A 26122-nucleotide genomic window follows, 5' to 3' on the forward strand; every position below is an offset into this window, starting at 1 on the left:
CTATCATTTGAAGCGATTTGCTTCCATGTAATTTAACAATTTCAGAAGGATTAGTTACTGAGAATTCATTCAACGATAAACGGCAAGGAGCAAATATTTAAGTTCTCCCTTCATTGCTAAGCTGCCGGGGACGTTTTAATTATTTCATTTTGAGGGCTCTTTTGTTTCACGCACCAGTTGAGTATCTGAAATTTCCACCGTCCGCTAAGATTAGTAATTCATTAGCATGTATTATGCACGTTACCAAGAGACTTCTGCAGTTGGCCTATTACCCCACACTGATAAAAGCTAAGTGGTTTACGGCTTTTACGTAATTTGCGGGACCGTCAGAACGGAACCGACGCTTTTTCCGCTTAGCTCACTTCCCAAGTAGCTGACATTTTCCATAAAAATATCACATTATAATTTAACTCGTTAGTAGGTGACCTTATTTACGTACTGCATGACAACACAGTTGTGATAAAAGAACCTAGTCAAAGTTAAATGCTCCAATAAAAGCTACAGGGCGACAGCAGTGCCCAGAAACCGAACTAAGAGCTTTGCTCGTCGGAATTATTGGGTACCTGGCGGATGTCGTGCAGAGATTTGACAACTACTCTTGTTGTTACCCACTGAATCACGATTGAAGCAGTTGACAGTTGACCACAATATTATTTCATCAGTGAGTGAGAGCATTTAGTTCGGCTTATCCTGAACCTGTGCGTAGTAGTGGCTGATAATATATGCGTAGTCGTGGGTGATAATATATCCACATCTGACGTGAAAGCGTTGACAGTGTGATGCGTTTTCCTTATTCACCACTGTACTTGTTTGCTGTAACGTCATCGCGAGTTTCCGATAATTCAAATGGCTCTGAGCACTATGGGACTTAACTGCTGTGGTCATCAGTCCCCTATAACTTAGAACTACTTAAACCTAACCAACCTAAGGACATCAGACACATCCATGCCCGATGCAGGATTCGAACCTGCGACCGTAGCGGTCGCGCGGTTCCAGACTGTAGCGCCTAGAACCACTCGGCCACTCCGGCCGGCCTTCCGATAATTGCGAAGAGTCGAATGTTGCAGTATATTTACAGTACTTACGAGGCACGGAATACAATCCAGTCTCTACTCTCAATCCTACAATGAAATAGAACTTGTAAATTGTTTTCATGTCTTCATGTCTTCATGCAAGGTGCTACACAACTGGTGCATCGGAATGCTTTCCAGTACGACTGCGCATTTGATTTCGTTTACCTCAAATATCTTAATAGATTAGCCAATAATTCTTAGTTTATTGACTTAGCCTTGCGTTTACATTGATGAATTTCACTGGAGAATATCTCTCTTATAGTAAACACAGCATTCTTGGGAGTACTGTGGGACTTTTCCGTATTCCTGTGATTTCTCATAGATGAAGAATTTATTTACTTACAAAAAAAGAAATTCGTAATTCTCTAACACGTACCTACATAGGGTAAAGCTGCTCAAGTCGTATCCGTTAAGGAACAATCATTATATTTGGTGGCGTAATTTAAATAACGGAACTTGTTTTCCGTACATTGTATCTTTAGTTTTTAAGCTATCGGTCAGCTTCCATACAATACAAAAATATTTCCTCAAAATGAGTTTTCAACCTTTTTCAGATCTGGATCATCGGTATGATTAAGGCGCCTGGTTTCACAATCCGACAATCCGTCCTCCTTTGTAGCCTGAGTCGTGCTTGGGAGAAGATGTCAGCGACGACATAATAATAAATCTATGGAATAACGTAACAGAATGTCCCAATAACAAACTACAAGCTTTAAAAGATAACTTACTCCCAAACTTTGGAAAAAGGTATTTAATATTTCAGCTTTACGCGTGTCATCCTCTGTTTCCATGTTGTATGAACTCGCCTGTTGCATTCATTGCACATACTCAGGTCGTTGTAACATCCCTTTCCCATGCTTGTAGCTGCAGCCACTTGTTTGCCTTTTTGAGGTAATTACCTTAAACGGTTTGTGAACTGTGGTTCAAAATGGTTCAAATGGCTCCGAGCACTATGCGACTTACCTTGTGAGGTCATCAGTCGCCTAGAACTTAGAACTAATTAAACCTAACTAACCTAAGGACATCACACACGTCCATTCCCGAGACAGAATTCGAACCTGCGACCGTAGCGGTCGCTCGGCTCCAGACTGTAGCGCCTAGAACCGCACGGCCACTCCGGCCGGCTCTGTGAACTGTGGATAATGTGGTTTCCACCAAGTCATAAAGTACATTAGGTCAGCAGTAAACTTAATTTCATCTAATATTTCTTCATATTTATCAAAAACCTCATTAACTCGCTCTTTACTGAGCCCCTTCCCATGCCCCATGTCCCATTCAGGTGCTCTCAAGGGAAAAGTAGGATGATCCTTAATACATTTGTAATATTGTTTTACGGGCTATTATTGTATTTAAGTGATGTAGCAGATGATATGTCTCAGTGGTTTGATAGGCGAGTTTCCATCATTCAGTAGTAGTTACTCAGAGGAAGTTTTATAAATCTGTGGTAAGATCTTACGGGACCAAACTGCTGAGGTCATCGGTCCCTAAGCTTAGACACTATTGAGTGTAACTTAAAGTAACTTACGCTAAGGACAAGACAGACACCTGTGCCCGAGGGAGGACTCGAACCTCCAACATGAGGGAGCCGCGCGGACCTTGACAAGGCGCCCCAGACCGCCCGGCTACCCCGCGCGGTTTACTCAGAGGAAACTGGACTCTAAAGTAAATATATGCTCTGCTAATTTATCTTACATCTCTGCGGTCACGTCAATAGGTCTGCCAGATTCTGATGTTTTATTTATGCCTTTCAAAAGACGACTCTCTGTTGACACCTTAGTTATAATATACGTTCCACATGTTTGATTAAATCCAGTTTCACCATTCGGATGGTTCAGTAGAGCTTCCATCACATTCTCCAGTTTCCATTTATTGCAAGCTCTCTTCGTCATATAGATCAGTTAAACAGACAATTTTTAGTTGGTATGTAATTTCCATTAATGCCTAAGTCGTACCGGCAAGATTAACGAATTCTCCGCAGGTACGACTTAGGCAGTGAAATCTCTACCGTTTCAGGCCAGAACTAAACGCATCTCATCAAAGTTTTCTACTGTTTGATTATGCTTAAATGGATGGCATAGTGCACGGAAATACACATGATACAATACAGTTACTTTATCGTCACGTTGGTCTCTGAACTTGGTTCCATATGTGCGAGAGAATGTAATAAAAACAGACTTACATGTTAATTATTTTTGTCATTACACCTATCGGCCCGCTCACATGTTTATGCTTTCAAGCCTTGCTATCGCATTTTAGAAACATGGGATCATACATTACTGGAGTACGACTTAGGCTGTGGTACGACTAATGCTACTTTTCCCTACATACTTCCATTTCTTCGGGAAGATAGTAAACCTCCAAATCGTATGTGCAGCATTAGTAGTATCCGATATTCAACTTTTACCTCTCCTGCACTTTTGTACGGGCAATTTTATTAACCTGTGAGATGACAGATGTTCTCACTTTCGAGGATACATGTTTGTGCTTTTGAATTCCGTATGGCTGAGCTAGTACTCCTGCCGGAAAGGTTACTGCGGACAAATGTTAACCTAATGTCTAGTGTCTGTTTCAGGGATTATTCTTTCACTTTGCTGTGTAACTTACTGACTAATATAGTTTATGACTTGGGCAATATGTAATTGAACTAATCTATCCTGAGCGGAACGCAGTCGCTAACAAATTACAGGAACGAATATGAAGGCCTAAAAGCTGACATGATTCCATCCTCCCCGTCCACAACATTTCAGTCCATTTAATAAACGACTCCATTCATCTGTTTGCTTAGATGTTCGCCGACGTGGTTTCTATCTTCTTGACTCCAACATTACATCCCTCAGTCATTAGATCACTCAACACAATGATTCCAACCCCCTCTCTCCCCACCCCCTATCAATTTATTTCTAACGCTGTCTTCCTCTCTGGACGAAAGAATCGTTAGAACAAATCTCGTACTCCGCGGGTTCAAGTGGTGAATTGCGTGTTCTGCCTTCCTACACCTGGTCCCTTGCTGGGATTTTAGTGAACTTTAAGCAGGAGTGCAAACATCACTTCATCTAATAACATCAGTGGAGTACCTAATAAAGGTAAATTCTTTCTTTGTTTTAATCAATTTATCGTTACGTAAATGCTGTTATTGCACACACACACACACACACAAAAGCGCATGCATGCCCAAGTAAATAACACCTACCCGAATACACGCACGCAAACACCTCACAGAAGAAAAACGTGTAAGACAGGACTGATTCACTTAGGATGACCCAATAAACGTTATTCATCTACATAAATCTTCCGCTACGGTCACCGAATCCTGTCTGTGTTTGATGTCAAAATGGTTCAAATGGCTCTGAGCACTATGGGACTTAACTGCTGAGGTCATTAGTCCCCTAGAACTTAGAACTAGTTAAACCTAACTAACCTAAGGACATCACAAACATCCATGCCCGAGGCAGGATTCGAACCTGCGACCGTAGCTGTCTTGCGGTTCCAGACTGCAGCGCCTTTAACCGCACGGCCACTTCGGCCGGCTGTGTTTGATGTCCTTAGGTTAGTTAGGTGTAAGTAGTTCTAAATTCTAGGGGACTGATGACCGCAGATGTTAAGTCCCATAGTGCTCAGTCATTTGAACCATTTGAATCATGAATCTTCACCATAATGGCATTTTGATACACGTCAATCCTTGACAACAACAAGAACCATTTGTAAATATTAAACTACAAGTATTAGATAAACAACGACTAATTAATGTACATTTTGTGAATGTAAAACTACAAGTTTAGATAAATATCTGATAATTAGAATTCTAAGGAATCACAAGATTTTAGGAAGTAGTAACTCATCTGAAAATTTTCCGCTGTTCATTTCAGTCTGATTAAATATAAAGTAGTTGTTTCCTGATAGTTAACCATTACAGAAATATGCCGAATTCGTTTGCGTTTGGCAGAAACAGGTTCTGATTGTTGCCTTAATTGATGAAATTATCTTCAGAGAACTGTCAGGGAATGTATGGATGATTTCGTGGATATTTCCATTATTAGGAATGAAGTACTAGTAATATTTAAGGGAGTGAGGAGAGAGAATAAAGGAGCTACATAATGAAATTTAGCAATGAATCACTTCGTGTTGAGGAGGAATTTTATATCCCTCTACATTGCTGTGAATCGGTGTCATGTGGGTAGGAAAAGTCAACGTGATGTTTTTATATATAGGTAATGATCAAAAACTTTCCGTTAGAAGGTCGTAAAACACTTAATTGATATGTGAATCATGCAAAATCGCCGTGAGCACTGGACCGAACATCCCACCGACGCACCATGTTGAAACACCCGTTTGGTAAAACGCCTAGTCCTGCTGCGTGAAGAAGTCTGGAACTGGCTGCTGCATGTCCTTATTCCACAGGAATAGTGAACACTTCAGGTCACTTTTTAAGGGAACTGGAACGATCAAACGGACAATGAGTGAGGAAAGCAAACCAAAGACCGCAATCTTCTGGCTGACCACTTAGAAAATGTAACACGGCTGCTAAAGATACTGCTGACTCTACTCTTGTCCGCCCTCTTGTGGAGTACTGTTGTGCGGTATGGAATCCATATCGGATAGGATTAGCTGTGGACATAGAAAAAGTTCGAAGAACGGCAGCTCGTTTTTAACTATCGAGAAAGAGTAGAGAGAGTACCAATCTTATGATAAATGTGATACACGAAATGGGGTTGCAGTAATTAAAAGAAAGGCGTTTTTCGCAGCGGCATGACTTTCTTATGAAATTTCAGTCACCAGCTTTCTCCTCTGAGTGTGAAAATATTTTGTTTGCGCCCACCCACATAGAGAGAAATTATCACCATAATAAAGGAAGAGAAATCAGAGCTCGCATCGAAAGATTTAAGTGTTTGTTTCTCCCACGCCCTTTTCGGAAGTGGAACTGCAGAGAAGTAGTTTGAAGGTTGTTCGACGACTATACGGCGTGTGCTCGACTGTCTCCCACATGAGTTAGCTGACTTCTGCGTTACGACGTTTGCTATATGCGAATGTGCGTTATCACAAAGTAACAACAGGCTTTGGCGCACCATTCCACAACGGTGGTCTTCGATAGAGATACTGCCACATACACATTTCTCATTCTTCACTATCAGGGTTTGTCCTTCTGCAACCAAGAATTGGACAACGGCACGTTTGCCCTGTTTGGTAATAACTGCGCCATAGCTCACGTTTACGCATTTACCGCAATTTATCGATCAGACACGAATGCCAGGCTGATCCGTCGCCTACATATCTGTGCTTATGTACCCGCATCGGCTTCGCATTACTTTGCACATACGCTGAAGCAACGGACATTTTTTTGTCATCCCTCGTAAATTACACATCAGAAGATCGACGGCAGTCAGAAACGGTCATATTTTGTACAGTAGCTAGGCGTATACGATGTCCATTTCCATTTTACTATCTTGTTTACGAGTTCTATTATGTATAGGAGTGACAAATACGTAACAGGAACTTAGGCACGTTTTATGACTGATACCGAGATTGTAAAATACAAGTTTTTCCTTAAATGTCATATTAAGGTTTGGACAAGACTCTGAAGTATGCTAATATTGAATGGAGTACTGACCAACGAGGTTTCTGCGCCCTATAACGTGCGGTGAGTTGAGGTACGTTTCATTCACGTACTCGATACGCTACCGTGTAGCCAATGGTAGAGGTCATCTTGTGCACAGAAAGTTTATCCCTTCATCATTCGTTGGCAAATGGAGCGAGATAAAATTGGTTGCTTCTAATTCTTTGCCGACGTCTTGATCACCTTTACTTTGTTCTTTGGTTCTCAAGAAAAATCATATTCTTCCATTCAGGAATTCTCTTGCTAAGCTCTTGCTAAACAAAGAGGACAACTAAAATCCATCAGAAAGCCTCTGAATCGGTTCTATGCCTTCCTTTAATCGGACCAGGTAACGTTCCCAAAGACTCTATGAGTAGTGTAGTGGCCTGCATAAGTGTCCTGTACACGGTCTTCTTTATAGGTCCACCATTTTCCGGGCAGAAAGTTGTGGTAAGCCATTTACCTTCGGCCTCGTGTATTTGTTTCGTTTCACGTCGTTTTGAAACGTTACCTGTAGACAAGGGTGAAACCAGACAAGGACAGGGGAGGGTAGCTGCCATCCGCAGAGTCGCTGATTGTTCCTTTGCAGTTCAACAGAACACTTACCTCTGATTGCATCCCGTGAGCAAAGCGGCACTAACTGGTTCCTAAGTAGTCGTTAAGCTGATGTTCTGCCTGAGTATACAGCTAATGGACCGTGAGCTACTCTAACCGGTGCCCTCGCTGGTGTAGTTGAAACAGCTTCGACTTCTGCACTAATGCTTGCCATTATTAATGGTAGAGGTGAATACGTCATTCATACGTGACATTCGCCTCCCCTCCCTCCCTCTCCGTAATAAAACATCAACGGATACTGAACTTGCTTACTGTCCCATCAAATAAACAGACATTTTAATTCAATAGCAGTTTGAAACCAAAGAAACATATTTACCACACTGATTGGTAACAAGTGTACGCAAGTCGTTTCTCGTGAAAACTATGAACTGTTTCGTCACTGACCACAACTAACTTGACTTACGCCGCACCTCCTCTTCCAAAATTACGCCCCGGGTATGCCCGTACCTCTACATAATGAATCAACGTAACAGAGTAGTCAAACAGTCAACAGAGTAGTCAAACACAGATCCCTAACGGAATCTTTCTGCTGCAATAGCTTACATCTGCATTTAACGTTGGCTGCCATTCATTCAAATGGTTCAAATGGCTCTGAGCACTATGGGACTTAACGTCTGAGGTCATTAGTCCCCTAGATCTTAAACCTAACTAAACTAAGGACTTCACACACATCCATGCCCGAGGCAGGATTCGAACCTGCGACCGTAGCAGCAGCGCGGTTCTCCACTGAAACGCCTGGAACCGCTCAGCCACAGCGGCCGGCTGCCATTCATACCAGTGAGTAGAAGTTCTAGACAAGTTATCCTGGTTCCCATAGAGTCGCTCAACAATGACACTTCCCGATATACAACAGCGCCATTAGTAGTCTCTGTCCAACTAATCCGGTGAATTTTGTACCCCATAGTGAGGCGTTTGTAGTCCAGCACCGAATTAGCGTCCAATTTGGTGCTCTGTAGCTGGTCAATCAACAGGACTCATTCCTCACACATTATTTCCCATCGGATGGGAATACAGAAGAGACTTTCAGGTTTGTGAGTGGCTCGAAGATTTTCCAAGCACCACGTTGTCGTCGACAGCGACTGCTCACCACAGACGATATCGAGAGCAGTGCCCCAGGGAAGTGCGATAGGACCACCCTTGTTTTCAATATAAATAAAAGATCTGACGGAAAAAGTCAGCGGACATCTGCGACTGCATGCTAATCACGCTCTAGTATGTGGGAAAAAGTTACGTCGTTGAATGAATGTAGAAGCACACAGGATGACTGGGAACAGAATGTATGTTTGTTTTGATGAATGTGGAAAATCTAATTCAGTGCAAATTTGTGGGAAAAACGATCTTCTAAGCCTCCAATACAGTATTAGCGTTCTGCTGCTTAACACAGTCAAGTTGATTAAGTATCTAGCCGTAACGGTGAAAAACGACGTTACATTGAATGAGAGCTTAAAAGTGGTACTAGAGAAGGCAAATGGTCGCCTTCGGTTTATTGGGAGAATTTTAGGAAAGCGAAGCTCATCCATAAAATACACCGTATATGAAACACAAGTGCAACCATTCTTGAGTTCTCCTCGAGTGTTTGGCATCGCCACCGACTGGAATTAAAGGAAGGCATCGAAGCAATTCAGAGGTGTGCTGCTAGATACGTTACTGGTAGGTTCTGTCATTTTGCGAGTATTATGGAAGCACTCAGTGAACTCAGATGGGAATTCCTGGACGGAATAAGCCTTTTTCTACGCGAAAGACTATTCAGAATTTTTTTAATAATTGCAGTTATTTGCTAGAGACTGCAGAACGCCTGTACAACCACCAACATACATCTCCGGTAAGGCCCGGGAATTCGAGATAAGCGAAATCAGGGCTCGTACTTTAGCGTATAGACCAGTGGTAGTCAGAAGTGTGGCCGGCAGGCCTCTTGCTGCTCGCGTAAGTACACGTGTCACCCGCGGTTGTATCTTATAACAATATTAGTATCACCTGTGGTCGAAATTCAACCTACTGTGTCACTGGATCTGTGATAGCAAATGTCGTGTATCTTAAAGCGTGGAAAATGCTGCATTGTAGTTACGTGTATTCTTGAAATGATTCTTCGATTTCTCTTTAATTGTTCGGTCATTTGAAGTGAGTCCTCGAAACACTGTGTTGAAAAATAAATTTTGTGTTAATGACAGCTAATTAAATTTACCCATATGACAACACAGTGTGAATTCCGTTGTATAGCATAAAGTCACCTCACGAAGTCCGCACTGTCAATTCATTGAAACGCAATTACAGCTCTGCAGATTATTTGGAATTATATTCAGCGCACATTTAAATGTACCTTCCAGAATAACAAAAGAATTATCGTTATCAACATCTGCACCATTCCTGTTACTTTCTCAGCGCAAACATTGTGTGTCTCCAAGTCTTTCTGTCCGACCTGTTAATGTTCTTCTTCGAGACATAGCCTACATCAAATATAGTTTCCTTATAATACGGGGCGTTGTAGCTACTGAAAATGACGATATTGAAAATTAGGAACACGCCAAATTTTCTGGTGACGGCAGCAAATGAATACAGAGCTAATTCCGTTTACTGTTAGACGAAAGCACGTGAAGAAACGACGCTAATGAACGAAGTTTGTTGTCCCCGATGGCTTCGTTACTACGGTTAGGTTAGTGGTGTTTAACGTCCCGTCGACAACGAGGTCATTAGAGACGGAGCGCAAGCTCGGGTTAGGGAAGGATGGGGAAGGAAATCGGCCGTGCCCTTTCAAAGGAACCATCCCGGCATTTGCCTGAAACGATTTAGGGAAATCACGGAAAACCTAAATCAGGATGGCCGGAGACGGGATTGAACCGTCGTCCTCCCGAATGCGAGTCCAGTGTGCTAACCACTGCGCCACCTCGCTCGGTTTCGTTACTACGTTTCGTTTTCCACTGCTCACAACATCACCTAAGTAGCAGTAGTGGCATTACAGCTGTCCGGTTGCGTGTGTTACTGTAAATGAACTATATGCAGCATTTAAAAATAAACGTCGCTGGAATACAATTTTACGAAACGTTGTTACTGTCGTGTGTCGTTTCTGTCATAGCACTTGATCATTACATGTCGTAAAATTTGGTAGCAATGTCAGAGACAAAGGAAAATTTTTCACATCTGTGTGTCTTCTTCCTTCACTTCTCCTGATGGCTGTGAGTATAAATGATTCTTTTTTCTTTTGTGCACATCTACAGCCAAGTTCCATTGGAATTATATAAGTTTCATTCACCTCCTTCTATAATTACAATTCTAATTATTTTAAAAATCGGTATTTCAATTATATAGCCTCACATTTTAATATTATGATAGTTAAACAAAACAGATCCATTATAATTGAGAATGTCCCCATTATTATAGCTTTTCTACGCAAAAACTGTGCCTGTCTAGCTCTGCGTCTTTCACTCTGACGCGTTAGCATTCTTCTTCTAGGCATGCCCCACAACAAATACAGTTTGCACATAATAAGGAAAGTCGGAAGTCGTAGTTATTCAAAATGAAGAAATTAAAAGTCAAGAAGTTATAGTCGCATTGTAGATGCCAGATATGCATGTTTTATTGCAAATGTACAATGTAAACGCCTCTAGAATGCGATTTCACGAAATGTTGTTACTGTAGTGTCATTTCTATCCCTGCACTTGATCGGTGCGCACGGATCCATTATATATATGAATGTCCCCATTATTATACCTTTTCTACGCAAAAACTGTGCCTGTCTAGCTCTGCGTCTTTCACTCTGACACGTTAGCATTCTTCTTCAATTTTCGATGTTCAGGTATTGTATATTTTAATACGCGATAGAGAATGAAACATCAGTGTTATGGGTGTAAAAGCTTCTACTTCCTTTTACCGCTCTCAACGGCTACATAAAAAATGGTTCAAATGGCTCTGAGCACTATGGGACTTAACTGCTGTGGTCATCAGTCCCCTAGAACTTAGAACTACTTAAACCTAACTAAGCTAAGGACATCACACACATCCATGCCCGAGGCAGGATTCGAACCTGCGACCGTAGCTGTCGCGCGGTTCCAGACTGTAGCGCCTTGAACCGCTCGGCTAACACGGCCGGCCAATAAATAACATAAAGCAAAAAATCGGCACTCGATATTTCCGTTTCGATATCGATGTCGATGCTAAAAGTATCGCCGATGTGTGTTGATATATTTGAAAAATATCGATTTATGGATGTGTCGATATTTTATAAACAGCCCTACGAGGTACCCCCCGAGAAGCACTATGTGGTGGCATGCGGAGTGTAGTATGTAAATGTAAGATGTAGCTGTAGAGGTCGTTTTCCCCGTACGTTGCGTCTCGCGTTGCATTTTGAAAGATGGGTAATGCTAGAGACAATGCCTGCACGAATTGGAGAGGAACAATCTCTCATTTATCTTTTCGAGAGTGATATCGAAAAATCACAAAAACATGTATAGAAGAATCACAATGACGGTAAAATAAACGACGCAGATCACACGATACGTAAAAATGTATATTTTCACGGAGACTCATTCAAAATGCGACCTCGTTGGTAGGTACCAAAGGAACAGTCATTAAATCTATTAACACTTACTTCTTTATCGTCAAATATATCGCTAAACCTAAAAAGCTTTGCCGTGTATGGAAGCGGCATATGGTTTTTTTCACCGTCTGTATGACCTCACTTCAGTCATAGTCCGCTGAAGGCCTTCGCCGATATGAGGCCGTAACCACTGCGAACCAGAGGCTGTTGTCCAAGGTGAGAAGTGATGAGCTAAGGAAAAGTGGAAACGTGACTCACCTTGGGTTTTTTGGTCCATATTTGCTTGGGTAGCAAGTCCCTGGGCAGGTGCGTCTTGAAGTAGCGAGGCCGTTTGATGTTGCCGCTGTAGGCGCCCTTCAGAGCCTCGTCCGTGATCTCCGGTGGCAACTCCAGCACCGTCATCATCCTGCAAATTCAAGTCTTACGTTACTGGGATAGACTACTAAAGTGCATCTCCACAAGAAAATCAATGTTTTCAGGTATAGACCAAAATAATCTAAGAAAGACTGGAAAATACGTGTGAATTTTAAGGGTTTCCAGACATGACTGACTAACGACATAACATTTGATGTCGGATATAGTTATACATTCCATTTTTTACTAAGTATTTTTACGTCAAAGCTAATCGTCTTCTCCGCGTGCTGCGATTGAATTAATTACGACGTGCCACTCTGTAGTCAGTCAAAGGGTAGAGCACAAGCAGTCAATTTAAATTTGTTGATTATGAGCTTTTTTTCTTGGAATAAGTGCTAGTGAGAACTTGGCATGTATTGCTGATACATAACCGTAAGTTACACACACACACACACACACACACACACACATACACACACAAAATGTTCAAATGTATGTGAAATCTTATGGGACTAAACTCCTAAGGTCATCAGTCCCTAAGCTTCCACACTACTTAATCTAAATTATCCTAAGGACAAACACACACACCCATGCCCGAGCGCGGTCTCGAACCTCTGCCGGGAGCAGCCGCACAGTCCATGACTGCAGCGCCCGAGACCGCTCGGCTGATCCCGCGCGACACACATACACACACACAAACACACAGTTATTATTTTTTGTGAAATTCTGTGGATGGTACTATTAACTTCAGCTATGAATCAAAAGCCTTAATCCACGAGTCCTACATGGAAGTGTAACTTTTTTCAAAGGTGTAAGTTCGGTTCAGGTTAAGTCCCACCTAAGTTCATAAAATATCGCCAGTTCAAACAGCTCTAACCTTACTGAAATCCTTAGGTACTAGCTAAAGACTTTAGTAACGATAGCTCACAAGACGTCGAGTCTTTCGGAAATGTGTTCCGGAAAATGTTAAGCGAATTCACGTATATTACAATATTCTCGATACTTGACGTGCACCAAACTTTGTAACTGCGAGACGTCGAGTAACTTATAACTTCAAAACGTAGCGAGCTCTCTGCCCATAAACAACTGATTTCTCAAACGGATCATTTATATTTGATCTTATAACCTAAGTCTTACATAACAACAAAAAATACAAGGTTAGGTATATTGGAATACTGCATCTAACGACAGAAAAACTGGACAGATACGGCGTTTAAGCTATGCTTAATTGGTGCTCTAATATTTTTGTCATTACTAGTGTTTTTTTACGAATAACGCTTCAAATGTTCAAATGTGTGTAAAATCTTATGGGATTTTAGTGCTAAGGTAATGAGTCCCTAAGCGTACACACTACTTAACCTAAATTACCCTAAGGACAAACACACACACCCATGCCCGAGGAAGGTTTCCAGGAGCAGCCGCACAGTCTATGACTGCAGCGCCTAAGACAGTTCGGCTAATCCCGCGCGGCGATAACACTTCAACAAACGTTGACACATCATATGAACTAACAATTTCATTGGATTTCTCCACTTTTATTCCGTACTGCCCGTTAATTAATGATAATAATTCAGCTTTTCTGACTTTGTTACTGTTAAATCTCTCTTGAAACACACAAACACTAATAATAACCTATATATATTCATTCAAGTTCTTTCTTCACTTGTGTCTGACGGTAGTTACTCATTAATGATAATTACTGGAAAAATGAGTCTGGTGTGTAAAAGGAAATAGTGATGAATAATTAGAGTACGTCATTCCATCTGTCTCGTGGGGTGGTGATCTTGTCTGACTGCCATGCCGACGAAAGTGTGTTCAATTCTTGATATTGTCAGGGCTTTTTCTCGTGGTGTGGGGACGGACATAGCCCACCCAGTTCCGTAATGTCTACCGTGGACATAGTTTAATGGGAAGTAGTGGCTTCAAGGCCTGTGGGAGAGAGGTATGCTACCCCGTGCCCCTAAGCACCGCATCCGATTACTGGTATATTGCAGACAATGACACGGCGGCCTGTCAGCATCGTTGGGTCCTCTTGGCCTGATCGCGGAATTTAGCTTTTCGTTGATAAATCCATCATATGACAGAGATTGAGACGCTTTTTACATCAATACTTCTCGGGCTTTGTTAGTCTCATAGTTCGGCCGTTATTATTATTCGTATACATCGTAATTTTATTGAACTTCTATTTGCTGGTTCTTACTAACTACTGTTTCGTCAGAATGTACGTGAAACTCATTTATTCGGGCTTGGAATTCTCTTTCAGAGAATGGTGTTGTATATTAAATATCTTTTATGGTTAAGTTTCTATTTAGTCCTTTTTATTCTAGCAGCTATGAAATTTCGCCACTCTTATGTGTTAAAGTGTAGCGACAGTTGCTGTCTGCGAGAGACGCTAGCAGTCCACATTTTACGCGGTGTTCACACACATTTCATCACGGCTACATTACTGACATGTATACGGAGAAAGAGCGCCTTCTGACAGCCGTCATCGTCTCCACGCTACCTCATACAGTGGTTTGTCTGCTTCTGCCAGAGCTCGCCGAGCGTACCTTCGCTTGGACACACTCGAGTCTCCCTGTCGCTAGGAAGAGCACATAATGTCACATCTGATGGCTCTATTGTCCAGAAATACGCCAGACTGGAAGCTGCGATCCGTCACTGTTTCGTTTCGTTGTTTCTAGTTTAGTCCAAAATAATTTATCGTGAACAAATATTTTATTGTGAAGTTCGGAAAGAAAAAAATATTGTCTTGGGAAATCTGCGAGGGGAATTCAATAAGTTGATTGATTACTATCACTTGGCGTATTACTTTCTCTGGCGAACTGTAGCATCTTACAGCGATTTCCAGCGTGTCTGTAAGTTTAGCCCTATGTTATAACTTTACAGAAAAATAAATTGAGGAAATTTCGTAATATTTTACTTTGTCAGCCTCAGTTGCGTGCATGTATAATTTTTGGTGCGGGTGGTTACACGTGGGTACATGTCGCAAACCATACACCTTGTTATTAACCGTTAGCAGTCATACAATATGGCGCCAAAGAGCACGAATAACTTGTGTACAGAAAATCAAACTGTGGGCGACAAGTACTCTCATTGATAAGTGTCATACTGTTACACCTGAACGTTGTGTCGTTCAATTATCAAATTTCCTCAGTACGAAACGTTGTCGGCCTGCCATCCTGAGGCAGTACGTCTCGAATCAGCGAAAGAAAAGGCTATAGAAATGGAAGTTGAAAAGGCAGCTAAAATGAGAGATACAGGAGAGACGGCATTGTACCCTCTAAGGTTTTGAGAACAAACTCAGGGGAGCTGGTTCAACAATAAAGCAGGGCCGAATCAATAAAGATCGATCCATAGAAATATCACTGAATCATTAGATCAGCAATCTGAAGTACTTGTCATTTCTTGACATCAAAAGTGAGCATGTAAGTCGCTTGTGTTAGGAGCGGCAGTGCAAACGATACAGAGGTATGAACTAGCATGTCATTAATTTTTACGATTTCATAATCGGGCACTAGTCCTTACGGAGTAGTATATTCAAGGCTATGAAAATTTGGAAATTTGTGGTAAGGTATTATGGGACCAAACTGCTGAGGTCATCGGTCCCTAAGCTTATACACTACTTAGTCTAACTTACGCTAAGGACAACACACACACCCATGCCCGAGGGAGGACTCGAACCTCCGACGGGGGTGTAGCCGCACGGACCGTGACAAGGCGCCTTAGACAGCGGCTGCCCCCCCCCCCCCCCCCCGCGGCAAGGCTATGAAGGAACTGTCGATAAGCTGCATTGTAAATTTGCGATAAATGATCAATGAGCGTTTTGTTTTTCGTCACGGAGCAACAGTATTTCTACAAGGTGAGCCAGAACGCCACTGACAAACTTTTGAGAGGTTGTTCATGAATACCTTTTCAGTATTTTAGTATGAAGGACCCACGGTCTTCGGCAGCTCGTTACATCACCCTTGTTTCTGTGAAAAATAACTTCACAACAATGAAGAAGCCTGTAATATGCAATCACCAAAACGTACTACACGCAACTAAGAGTAATGCAACAAACATCAGACGAGACTCATGCAACTGCCGTCGGTGGGAGGGAAGCTCAGCATCGTGCTGTTGCGCCGGTCGTCCTTTGTATTCAGCGAACTCATACACGAGCTGCTCGTCGGCCAACTCCTCATCAGTAAAGCTACCCATAGCGCTGCTGTTAACGTACAACTAACGTTGCCGGGATACAAAACTCTAGACCTTAACGACCAGTACTGAAAGCACATCTGAGCGCAACGAGTTAGGGGGGGGGGGGGATTTTTGTTGTCTAATGTTGGTATCGTGACCGAATGGAAACAACACATACAGCACATAGCGTCGACATTTTTACCGTTGTACACCATTTTTCAGTCTAATACCGATACAGAGCTACATGGAGCGAGAAACCGAACGAAACACAAAAAATCCGTAACTATCCACCAAAGGCTGTGGGTCCCTGATACTAAAATACTCGCAGAGTATCGCTGAACCATCTCTGAAAGTTTTTCAGTGGAGTTCTAGTGCACCCTGCATATTACGTTATCCTTCAGATGTGGGATAATTCCATCTTTTACAACTGAATGTTTTATTTGTGCGGACCAAACTCGTTTCACATATTCTTGCAAGGCATCAACAGTGATTCATGTTACACACTTCTATACGTTGTAGAGGGGACTCAATAGATCAGGTTTTACATGTCCGGAAATGTCAGGTGACGATGTGACAGAACGTCAAAGTTATAGGCACCGGCAACAGTAATTGTACGTTGAAACAGGGAATTTTTCTGATTATGTTACAAACTTTCTACGTTGATACAGAAGGATAAATATATCAAACTGAGGTAAGGGTCCACGTGCTGGAAATGAACGAGTCAAAAGTACTGAAGGAAAACCGTTCTGATACCTCTGACAGGGAACGCATGTACCGCTGCTGTTGTTGCTAAGAATGTAGGCTACGCAACTCTGAGAGGTAGCAGTATGGGCCAAAACAAGGAAAAAATGTCCAGTAAACATGGTCTCTGTAATTAATATATGAGGAGCTATGAGCACTTGTTCAACTTCGCTAGGGTGAAATACTTCTCCTGTATTGAACAAGTACTCATAGCTCTTAAGGTATGCATTTTAAAGCCGATTTTTATAAAAAAAATCTTCTTGTTTAGATCCGTACTGCCACCTCTGAAAGTTATCTTCCCTGTAATCTTAGTAACGACAGTATCAGGACGTGCATTCCATTGTCACATATAAGAGAACGGTTTTTGCCTTTAACTTTCGACTCATTCGCTTCTAGTCTAGGGACCATGACGTGAAATTGATACATTTATCCTTCTCAATCATCCTTGAAAGTTTGTATTGTCATCACGGAATCTTCCTGTATATACACACATTTACAAGCGCCTGCGCCTATAGCTCTGCCGCTCTGTAGTGTCGTTGTATAACGTTTACGGACGTTGCTTCCCAATTAAATGCTGATCTACGATGTCCCGTCTACAACTTCTACAAGCTAGTAACATGAATTGTGAAACACCCTGTATAATGTAAAGAAAATTACTTAATTGAACACATTTTGATAGGAGATCCGTAGTGATTCTTGGCAGCTCATTTAAATTATCTAACTGTTTGAAAATATGGGCCTTGTTTTTTCACACGTGCTTTCATTTCGATAGTCTTTGTTATTTTTGTTTATGCATGTGTTCTTCTGTATGTACCAGGTGCACATAGCACAAGTTTATTCGAACTGGTAGGTCAGATTTAAGAATTTCACCTGTTCTGTAGCACACTGCACATGGTCTTTCTCGCATGGTTAAGGCTGAAATTTTTATTTATTGCATTAATATTTTTTATTTTTTTATTTTCGCCATACCGCTCACTTATCCCATAAGCACGATCGCACCTGGTGCTGCCTTGTATGCACCAGGCGGCCAGTCGGAAAAAGGCTAAGGTCTAATACAATAGTGGTGTTTCTTTTACTTAATTTTTTTATGTTTAATTTGTTATGGTGACATGTGCATGACTTTGAATATTATTCTTACGGTCATTGAGAATATTCTCAGTTTTTTTTATAGCTTCTGTATGCAATTTTCTTCAGGAGAGACAGAATTGCCTTTCCTTGGTTGTTGCAGCATAAGATTTAGATATTCTGAGTAAGTTGCCCTTATGCGCTCTTGTAGGTGATATTAAAATTTCTGGAAGTTATCTCAATATATCTAGAGTTATAACTATTATGTATTAAAGCGCATATTCCCAAAGTGCCATATTTTTTCTTCCCTACTGTCCTCGTTCTTAATCACGCTTCTGATGTGCTATTTTCCTTGAAGAATATATTAATTTTATGTTTTTGAAGACTTTACTAATTTTATATGTGAGTTGGTTGTGGCATGGTAGGGAGTGCCGTTTTTGCTTATGTAGAGGGATGAGTTTTCTGATGTGTTTATCCATCGTGTGTTACTGCCCAGTGCTCGAATATCTGGACCCCTCTTAATCCTGTTCTATTCTGTTTGCACTTCCATTTTTCCAAAGAGGTGTTCTACGTAGTCGATGTACTACATTCGTGACAGCTGCCGCTTTTTGAGAATATGGGTGGTTCGGTTACAATATTTCTTACTGTATCTACAACTGTTTCCTTTCTGAAAACGTTGAATTTGGGGAGCGACGAAGATGACCTGGGCGTGCGGATGGATGGGATGTACCAGATTCTACGCCAATGTGGAAAGACACACACTGGACAAACATTGTGCACCGTCAAAGACTGATGCCTGTAACACCTGGGAACATTCAACGAAACTATCATAACACGTAAGACGTCGCAGAGCACTCATTGTCCGGGACTCACAAATGCACCAGGGTTTTATCACAAATATCGAAATGGGATAGTGTCATTAGAGAGGCAATGAGAGGCAATCGTAACAGGCAGCAGGGACAATCTCATCAAAGGGAACTGCGGCTGTAGGCTCAGCAAGGTCCGGGAGGCAGCGCTGGGCTTACATAGCAAGATATTCAGCTAACAACGACGAGCTGGCGTCCAGGGCGGATGGATTGCCTACATGCACGCTACTGCAGTCATGGAGCGCCCCCGAGCGTCAGCCGCCACAGACGCCGATATTATCGCATCTTTGGCCGCCAACGTGCGCCCTTGGGCGTGGACCGCATAAGGAATGGCCCACAGAGACAGCGGAATTAAGTCATAAGCGCGGCCCCAGGAGGTCCGTCAGTCAGTACACTTGACGATGGTGACATCTCATCAGATAAATACTGTGCCTCTTGGAAACTATGAAGCGGCAGTGCACCCGGGAATATTCTGTCAACTAATATGCCAGGAGAAACGGAAGGATCTCAATAACGGCGAATGTTTATGTTTGCGATCCTTCTTATTGAGAACAGCAGCGAGAACACTTCTTTTAATAACAAAGATTATTGCACTGAAATAACGGCGTTATGATGACAGTTAAGTCAATTTGAATAACCCACGAGTAATTCCATCTTGTAAAATCTGGTTTTCATCCGGTAATCCGCGCCATGCTTCACGATATTCTGATCGAGTAACTCGTAATCTGCGTCGTTTGCTCCCTAAAGCTGAACGCGGGTTGCAGGCAGAAAACCCCATTTTCCAAGATGTAACGCCTCACCGGGAAATCCTGAAGATCTACACGTATGGGTAATAATTGACATAAGGCTACGTCAAAACAAGCGATGATCCCCATTTTCATGAAGCTGCTGCCACACGAATTCTTCTCCTGTATATGAAGATAGTAACTGTTCTCGAAAGAACAGATACTATTGATGACCGTGCCGCTTCTCTAGAATACATGATAATTAATTGAAACCCTCAGCTGTCGACAGGTGTTGTTGATACACCTAGATGGGGACAGCTGAAAATGTGTGCCCCGACGTGGACTCGAACCCGGGATCTCCTGATTATATGGCAGAGCTCTATCCATCATCTATTCTAGAGAAGCTGCCTGGTCGTCAATGGCATCTGTTCTTTCGAGAGCAGTTACTATCTTCATATATAGTTAAAGGCTACCCAGCCATTGACCTTCGTCTGTGCGAATGCGCACAGGTTGCCCGGACACTTACGGGAATCGTCACCTTAAAGTGTGCGCGAGTAATGAGTGGATGGTCAAGTATCTATTAGGTACATTACGTATGTAGGTTGTAAACTATTGGGAATGTGGTTCTCTCGGGAAGCGTGCAAGGGATAAGTCCTTGCAGTCGCGCTATTCATCTGTATCCTCGGTGGGTCAGATGGATAGAGCGTCTGCTATGTAAGCAGGAGATCTCGGATTCGAATCCAGGTCGGGGCACACATTTTCAGCTGTCCCCATCGAGGTATATCGACAACACCTGTCGGCAGCTGAGGGTTTCAATTAATTATCATCAATTCTTCTCCACTTTTAACATGCTCCTGATACCTGTGTGCCATTTCTTCTACATATAATAGAGGATTCCAGTTTGTATGTAGTAGTTAAAGTCATTTCCATTCTGCTTCTACGATATTATAATTAATCTTATTCTAGACCACATCAGACTTTTTCCATGATATATTTCAAGTATCTTTACGTGTTTCTGTCATCCATTCTCATTTAAGATGTTTATAAATTCTGTTAATTCCTGGGTCACCTATGGCTTGATTGCCTCTTCTACAGCTGTACTTACCTCTTTGTCTCAGGCCCTAAATCTTTATCATATCACACTCCATTTCTAGTTAGCCTGTTATTCACTCCCACACAACAGAATGACACAATGTGAAAATTTTCTAGGTACTGAATATCTAATTTGTAACTGTTGTCCATGTGAACCAAATTACGAACTTAATCTTGCTGCGCAACTTGCTATACTTGAGAGTCTAGAATTATTGTTTCTAAATTTTTGCCTAACCATGTAGCATACCTAGTGATACGTATCATCCTGCTGTTTCTGGTCTTCGTCAAATATACCTTCTTCTCTTGTGATTTGGGATTGGAGTATTAAATACAACTATAGAGGAAATGTAGAATCTTCCTCTGGCTACATTCCTTTTCAACAGCTCATGTTGTCAAGTAATCCTACATTCAATTTTTTCCCCTGCAGTCTCTATGACTATTAAATCTTAATCCCCATTCACATTCATCACCAATTACCATACTTCCTCACGTACCCTCACTGTTTAATTACGGTAATCATTAAAAAAAGCCCACCCGAAGCACAAGAAAGTGCCCTGAACGTTTGTCCGCTCCTCTGCGCTCTTTGACAAGGCCGTTGGCTGAATGAGGGTGCCTTATTATGCCGGAAGTCTTCGGCCCCAATGCTGGTTTTTAATCAAAATTTGATAATTTTGGATTATTGGAACCCAAAATATCTTGGTGTTATCGGGGCCGTACACTATGCATCAAAAACCTTCTTAACTTAGCTCAAACGTTGGGTACTCGAAACAACATCCTCCATAAGCTATGTGGAACTACCTGGGGATTTTCAGAAATCGTCCTGCGATCTTCAGCTCTGGGTTTGGTGTACTCAAGTGCTGTTTGGTTGTACAGTCATCATACAAGGCTTGTTGACACCCAGCTGAATACGACATTGCGCACAATATCTGGCGCAATCAGATGTACTCTAGTTTGTTGGCTTCCACTGTTAATCGGTATAATGCCTACTGATCTATGCAGATGTACTTCCCCTATGAGGGAATTCCACAAGATCTCGAGGAATTCTAACCTACCTGTGCATAGCGACCTACCACTTTTAACTCGTAGGAGACTGAAATCACACAACCCAACTCTGTGCAATACTGCTGACATGGCTGCTAAGGATTTCAAACCCATTGAAGAATGGAAAGGTCAGTGGGAAGCAGTGACAGATGTGCACCTGCGTAACATCTTCTCAGGTGCTAATCGTCCAAGTGGATTCGACCTACCACGCAAGACCTAGACTTCTCTCAACAGAATCCGTACCGGACATGACCGATGCAGGGATGCTCTCTGTGAGTGGAAGAAGCTGCCTAATCCCACCTGTGACTGCGGGACTCCATACCAGACTGTACACCACATTGACAGTGAATGCAGGATTCGAGCCTATCACGGTGCTGAAGATGACTTCCTGTTAGCACCTCCAGTTGCATTGTGCTGGATTGAAGGATTGGATATTCAGTCGTAAAGCCCAACTTAAGTTTCTTGTGCGTAAATATGTACATACGTATATTTAATTTAATTTTATGTTCTTTCTGTATTAGCCATACACTAATTAATAAAATTATAATAAATAAATAAATCTCCTGCAATAAATAATCCAGATACTGGGCGGATCGTCAAATATGCTCCGCAAGAAGTTCGAAAACTATTCACTAATCTTGGGGTTCTTCACAATAGCACAATGACGATCGTTTAAATAGTTTCCAAAATCCATGAGCCCTAGGACGCCACCTCTAAATAAATAATGAATCGCGTACCATTGATCCAAGTGACAGTGTTGTGTTCCGTCCTCGGATAATAAACAGCGTCCGGATAGAGGAGAGTGCTGTAATGGAAATAAGAGGGCGACATCCATAAAAAGACAGCCAAATTTGAGGCACAAAATACAAGATCTCCTCCGACGGCCCACATTGTAGCCGGTGATCGTTCGTATCTTGGACGTTGCAGTTTATATATAAAGGCGAATCTGCAAGATGGATCCCATGGAGTCTCTCTCGAGTAATTTGTTTTTTGTTTATTGTCAAGTACCTGGTCGAAAATACGTCTAAATCTAGCGCTACCGCGTTGACAGTGCGCCATACTACGTTCCAATGCACAGTTGGACATGTCAGTTTGACGACGTTAGGCGACCGGCGGCGTAGAAGTACGCGATAGATGTCATTGGCCGTTGGTAAGCAAGAGACAGGGAGAACGTCCCGTAGTTATACTCCAGATAAAACCTCCCAAAATGGGAAAAGGTCACCGGTATCTCAGTAAGCGCCAATGGAGGGTGAAGGGTGCGTGACAGAGCGTCAATCAGTCAACCTGTAAGACTGGTCGGGGATAGTTGCCAAGGCTCGAGGTGCATATTACCGTATAGAGACACTGCTCGATCACGAACATTGACAAGGCCTAGTGCGCTCCATTCTTTAGGAAGAGTGAATGAGTCGTATCGAACCTTAAGTATCATTCCAGCGCTGACAAGGGGACCGAATGCCTCCACGATGCTCTGAGTTATGTGTTTAGTCATCGGTAGTGTTTGCGCTACATGCGGAATTCGTGATGGCTCATAGACATTAATAAATACGGTCCGTTGATGAAGGTCCAAAGAGCAAAGACGACGATACACAAGGTCAGCACGGATGTATTGCAAGAGCCTCCGATAATTAAGGGTTGTCGTGCGTGAGATGTCGTCCTCGATGCCTAGACAGGGAATTTTATCGCACATGCTGAGTGGGGTGACGCTTGCAGGTGTCATCGCAGTGCTAATATCAAGGTCATCGATTTATGTACATTTATACGGCTCCCCGAAGCTTAACCGTAAGTGGCTAATCAACTTAGAGCACTGCGTACATGTTCGTCACGAAGAGTCAACATCAGATCATCTTCATACGCAGTGCACCTATAAACGAAGCCAGCAAGAGACATACCCTGAGGCAGTGTCGCAAACCGCACAACAAAGGTACTAATGCTAAAGCGTACAGTATTGTCAATAATAGGCATCCTTGTCTTACAGAGTGGCGAATATCCAAGGTGTTCGACAGCCTACCGTTGACAAGCACTTTCGATGCTGTGCCACGTAGGAGACGCAGTACCACCTCGACGAAAGCTCCCGGGTAATGCATATTCTGAAGAACAGCAGTTAAGTACATGTGACTGACGCGATCAAATGCTTGACTGAAATCTATCGCAGCAAGCGCTCCAGGTACACGACGCACCTTAGCGAGGGCAATCAGATCCTTGTAGCGGCACAGGGCATCGCGAATTTTATGTTTCCCACCCATCGATGCCTGATCGACTGATAGGATACGAGATGGCATACGCCGAATTCGAGCTGCCAGTAACCGTGTGAAGATTTTCATGTCACAGTACAACAAAGTTAATGGTCGTTAGTCCGTAATATGTGGTTCTTCACAATGGTTCACGGATTGGTAGCCCTGCGCCTGCTATACGGACGCCTGAGTCACTGCTCGTGTACAAGATAAGTAATTTAAGTAGTAATAAACTGTTTTTAATACTTTAAACTAATTTATTACGTTAATTATAGTGCTCTTCAAGCGTACCATTAAAGGTTTTTGTCTTACTCGCGTATTTTCACAGTAATCACGTAAAGTTCGTTTTGTTTACATATCGCAGTCAGGCCGAACTTTTGAGCTTTCAGATTAAACTTCATACCGCAATTTTAAGTGCATACACTGATAGTTTAGTTTGCTAAATACGTTTACTGCCCCTTTATATCTGTAGAGTATCGTCATCTCTTAAGTAATTTCCAGTAAAAATCTTCTGAACCACTGTTTACATAGTCGCGAGTAGGCCAAATTTTTCGTACACGTACTTTCATTGTTTTGCGGTAACTTAATTGTCTTTCTGTCACTAAAATCGAATTATACCATGAGTGTAAAGTGCCCGATGTGCCGTAGAATCGTTAGCTCCGTGGTCTGGTGTGATGGGTGTAGTAACTTTTTTCATTGGGGCAATTGTAGTGGCGCGGGAATTGGGAAAATGAGCGTGACTCATCAGTGGTTCTGTAGGCTATGCAGTAGAGATAGAAAGATTGTGGAACAGGAGGGGAAAATTGCTGCCCTTCAGGCTGAGTTAGACGAGGCTAGGCGAAAACTGGGCAGGTTAAGGGGGGGGGGGAGGCTAAACAGGGGTGGGAAGTGGCAACAGGCATACGGAACAGGCCAAGAAATTCTTCTGACAGCTTTGTTATTAATGTACAAAAAAGGTTTGACCTGTTGCCTCAGTCAGAAACTGATGAGTCTCTCACAGAAGTAGATGTAGACAGGGCTCAACAAGCTTTCAGCAGCAAATTGAAGAAGAATGTAGGGAAGTCTGCAAAGAGAAAGAAAGTCTTGTTGCTAGGTAGTTCGCATGCTAGGGGTGTGGGCCAACTTCTGCAGGATGAATTAGGATCAGAATACCGGGTCACAAGTTTTTTCAAACCTAGTGCTGGACTGGGGCAGGTTACAGAGGATTTAGGTTCAATATGTGGAGGCTTTACTAAAGAAGATACCTTGGTTATTGTGGGTGGGCCGGGCAACATTATTGACAGAGATCCGGGGTACAGCATAGTGTGTGACCTGGCAAAGATTGCATCAACATCGAGTCATACCAGTGTTGGGTTTGTGTCGGTTCTGGAGCGCCACGACCGACCTCATTTGAGCTCTTCTGTCAGGAGAGTTAATTTGGAGTTGGAACGGCTACTTGGATCTGGTGCAGGGTCACACATTGGTGTGGTTCCTGTTGATTCACTCTGTAGGTGGGACTATACTAGACATAGCTACACCTCAACAAAAAAGTGAAGGGTAAACTGGCTGGACTGATAGCAGGAAATTTAAAGGGGGGAGGAACTACATCTCAAGGTGGAAACTCTTTTTTAGTGTTAAGATCAGTGTCCAGTGGGAAACTCAGCCAGGCAAGTACTAAAGATGTTAAAAGAGTTCAAGATACTCACAAAAGTAAAGTGAAAAATAATGTTAGTATATTTCATCAAAATATTGGGGGATTGAATATTAAAATTGATGAGCTTCTGCTTTGTTTAGAAGATATAGAAACTGAGAATGTAATAGATGTACTATGCCTGTCTGAGCATCACATTGTCACTGATATGGAAACGGTTAGCATCAATGGGTACAAATTAGCTGCAAATGTAAGTAGAGATAATATGATGAGAGGAGGAGTTGCCATATATGTCAAAAGCTTCCACAGTGTAAAAAATTTAGAAACTAAAAAATTTTTTGTAGAGTAACAGTGTATAGGTCCCCCCTCAGGGAATTTCCAGCTATTTCTAG

At 42.3% G+C, this 26122-nt stretch overlaps 1 protein-coding gene across 1 annotated transcript in view; it reads right to left on the reverse strand.

Annotated features, from left to right (window-relative positions):
- LOC126174803 (luciferin sulfotransferase-like) overlaps positions 1–26122 on the reverse strand; it is a 300341-nt gene that overhangs the window by 51906 nt on the left and 222313 nt on the right. Inside the window, exon 4 of the mRNA XM_049921177.1 lies at positions 12068–12215. Within this exon, the coding sequence (XP_049777134.1) occupies positions 12068–12215 (148 nt within the window). The remainder of the gene's footprint in view (positions 1–12067; positions 12216–26122) is intronic.

Source organism: Schistocerca cancellata, chromosome 3, assembly GCF_023864275.1.
Source record: "Schistocerca cancellata isolate TAMUIC-IGC-003103 chromosome 3, iqSchCanc2.1, whole genome shotgun sequence".
NCBI classification, from domain to species: Eukaryota; Metazoa; Arthropoda; class Insecta; order Orthoptera; family Acrididae; genus Schistocerca; species Schistocerca cancellata.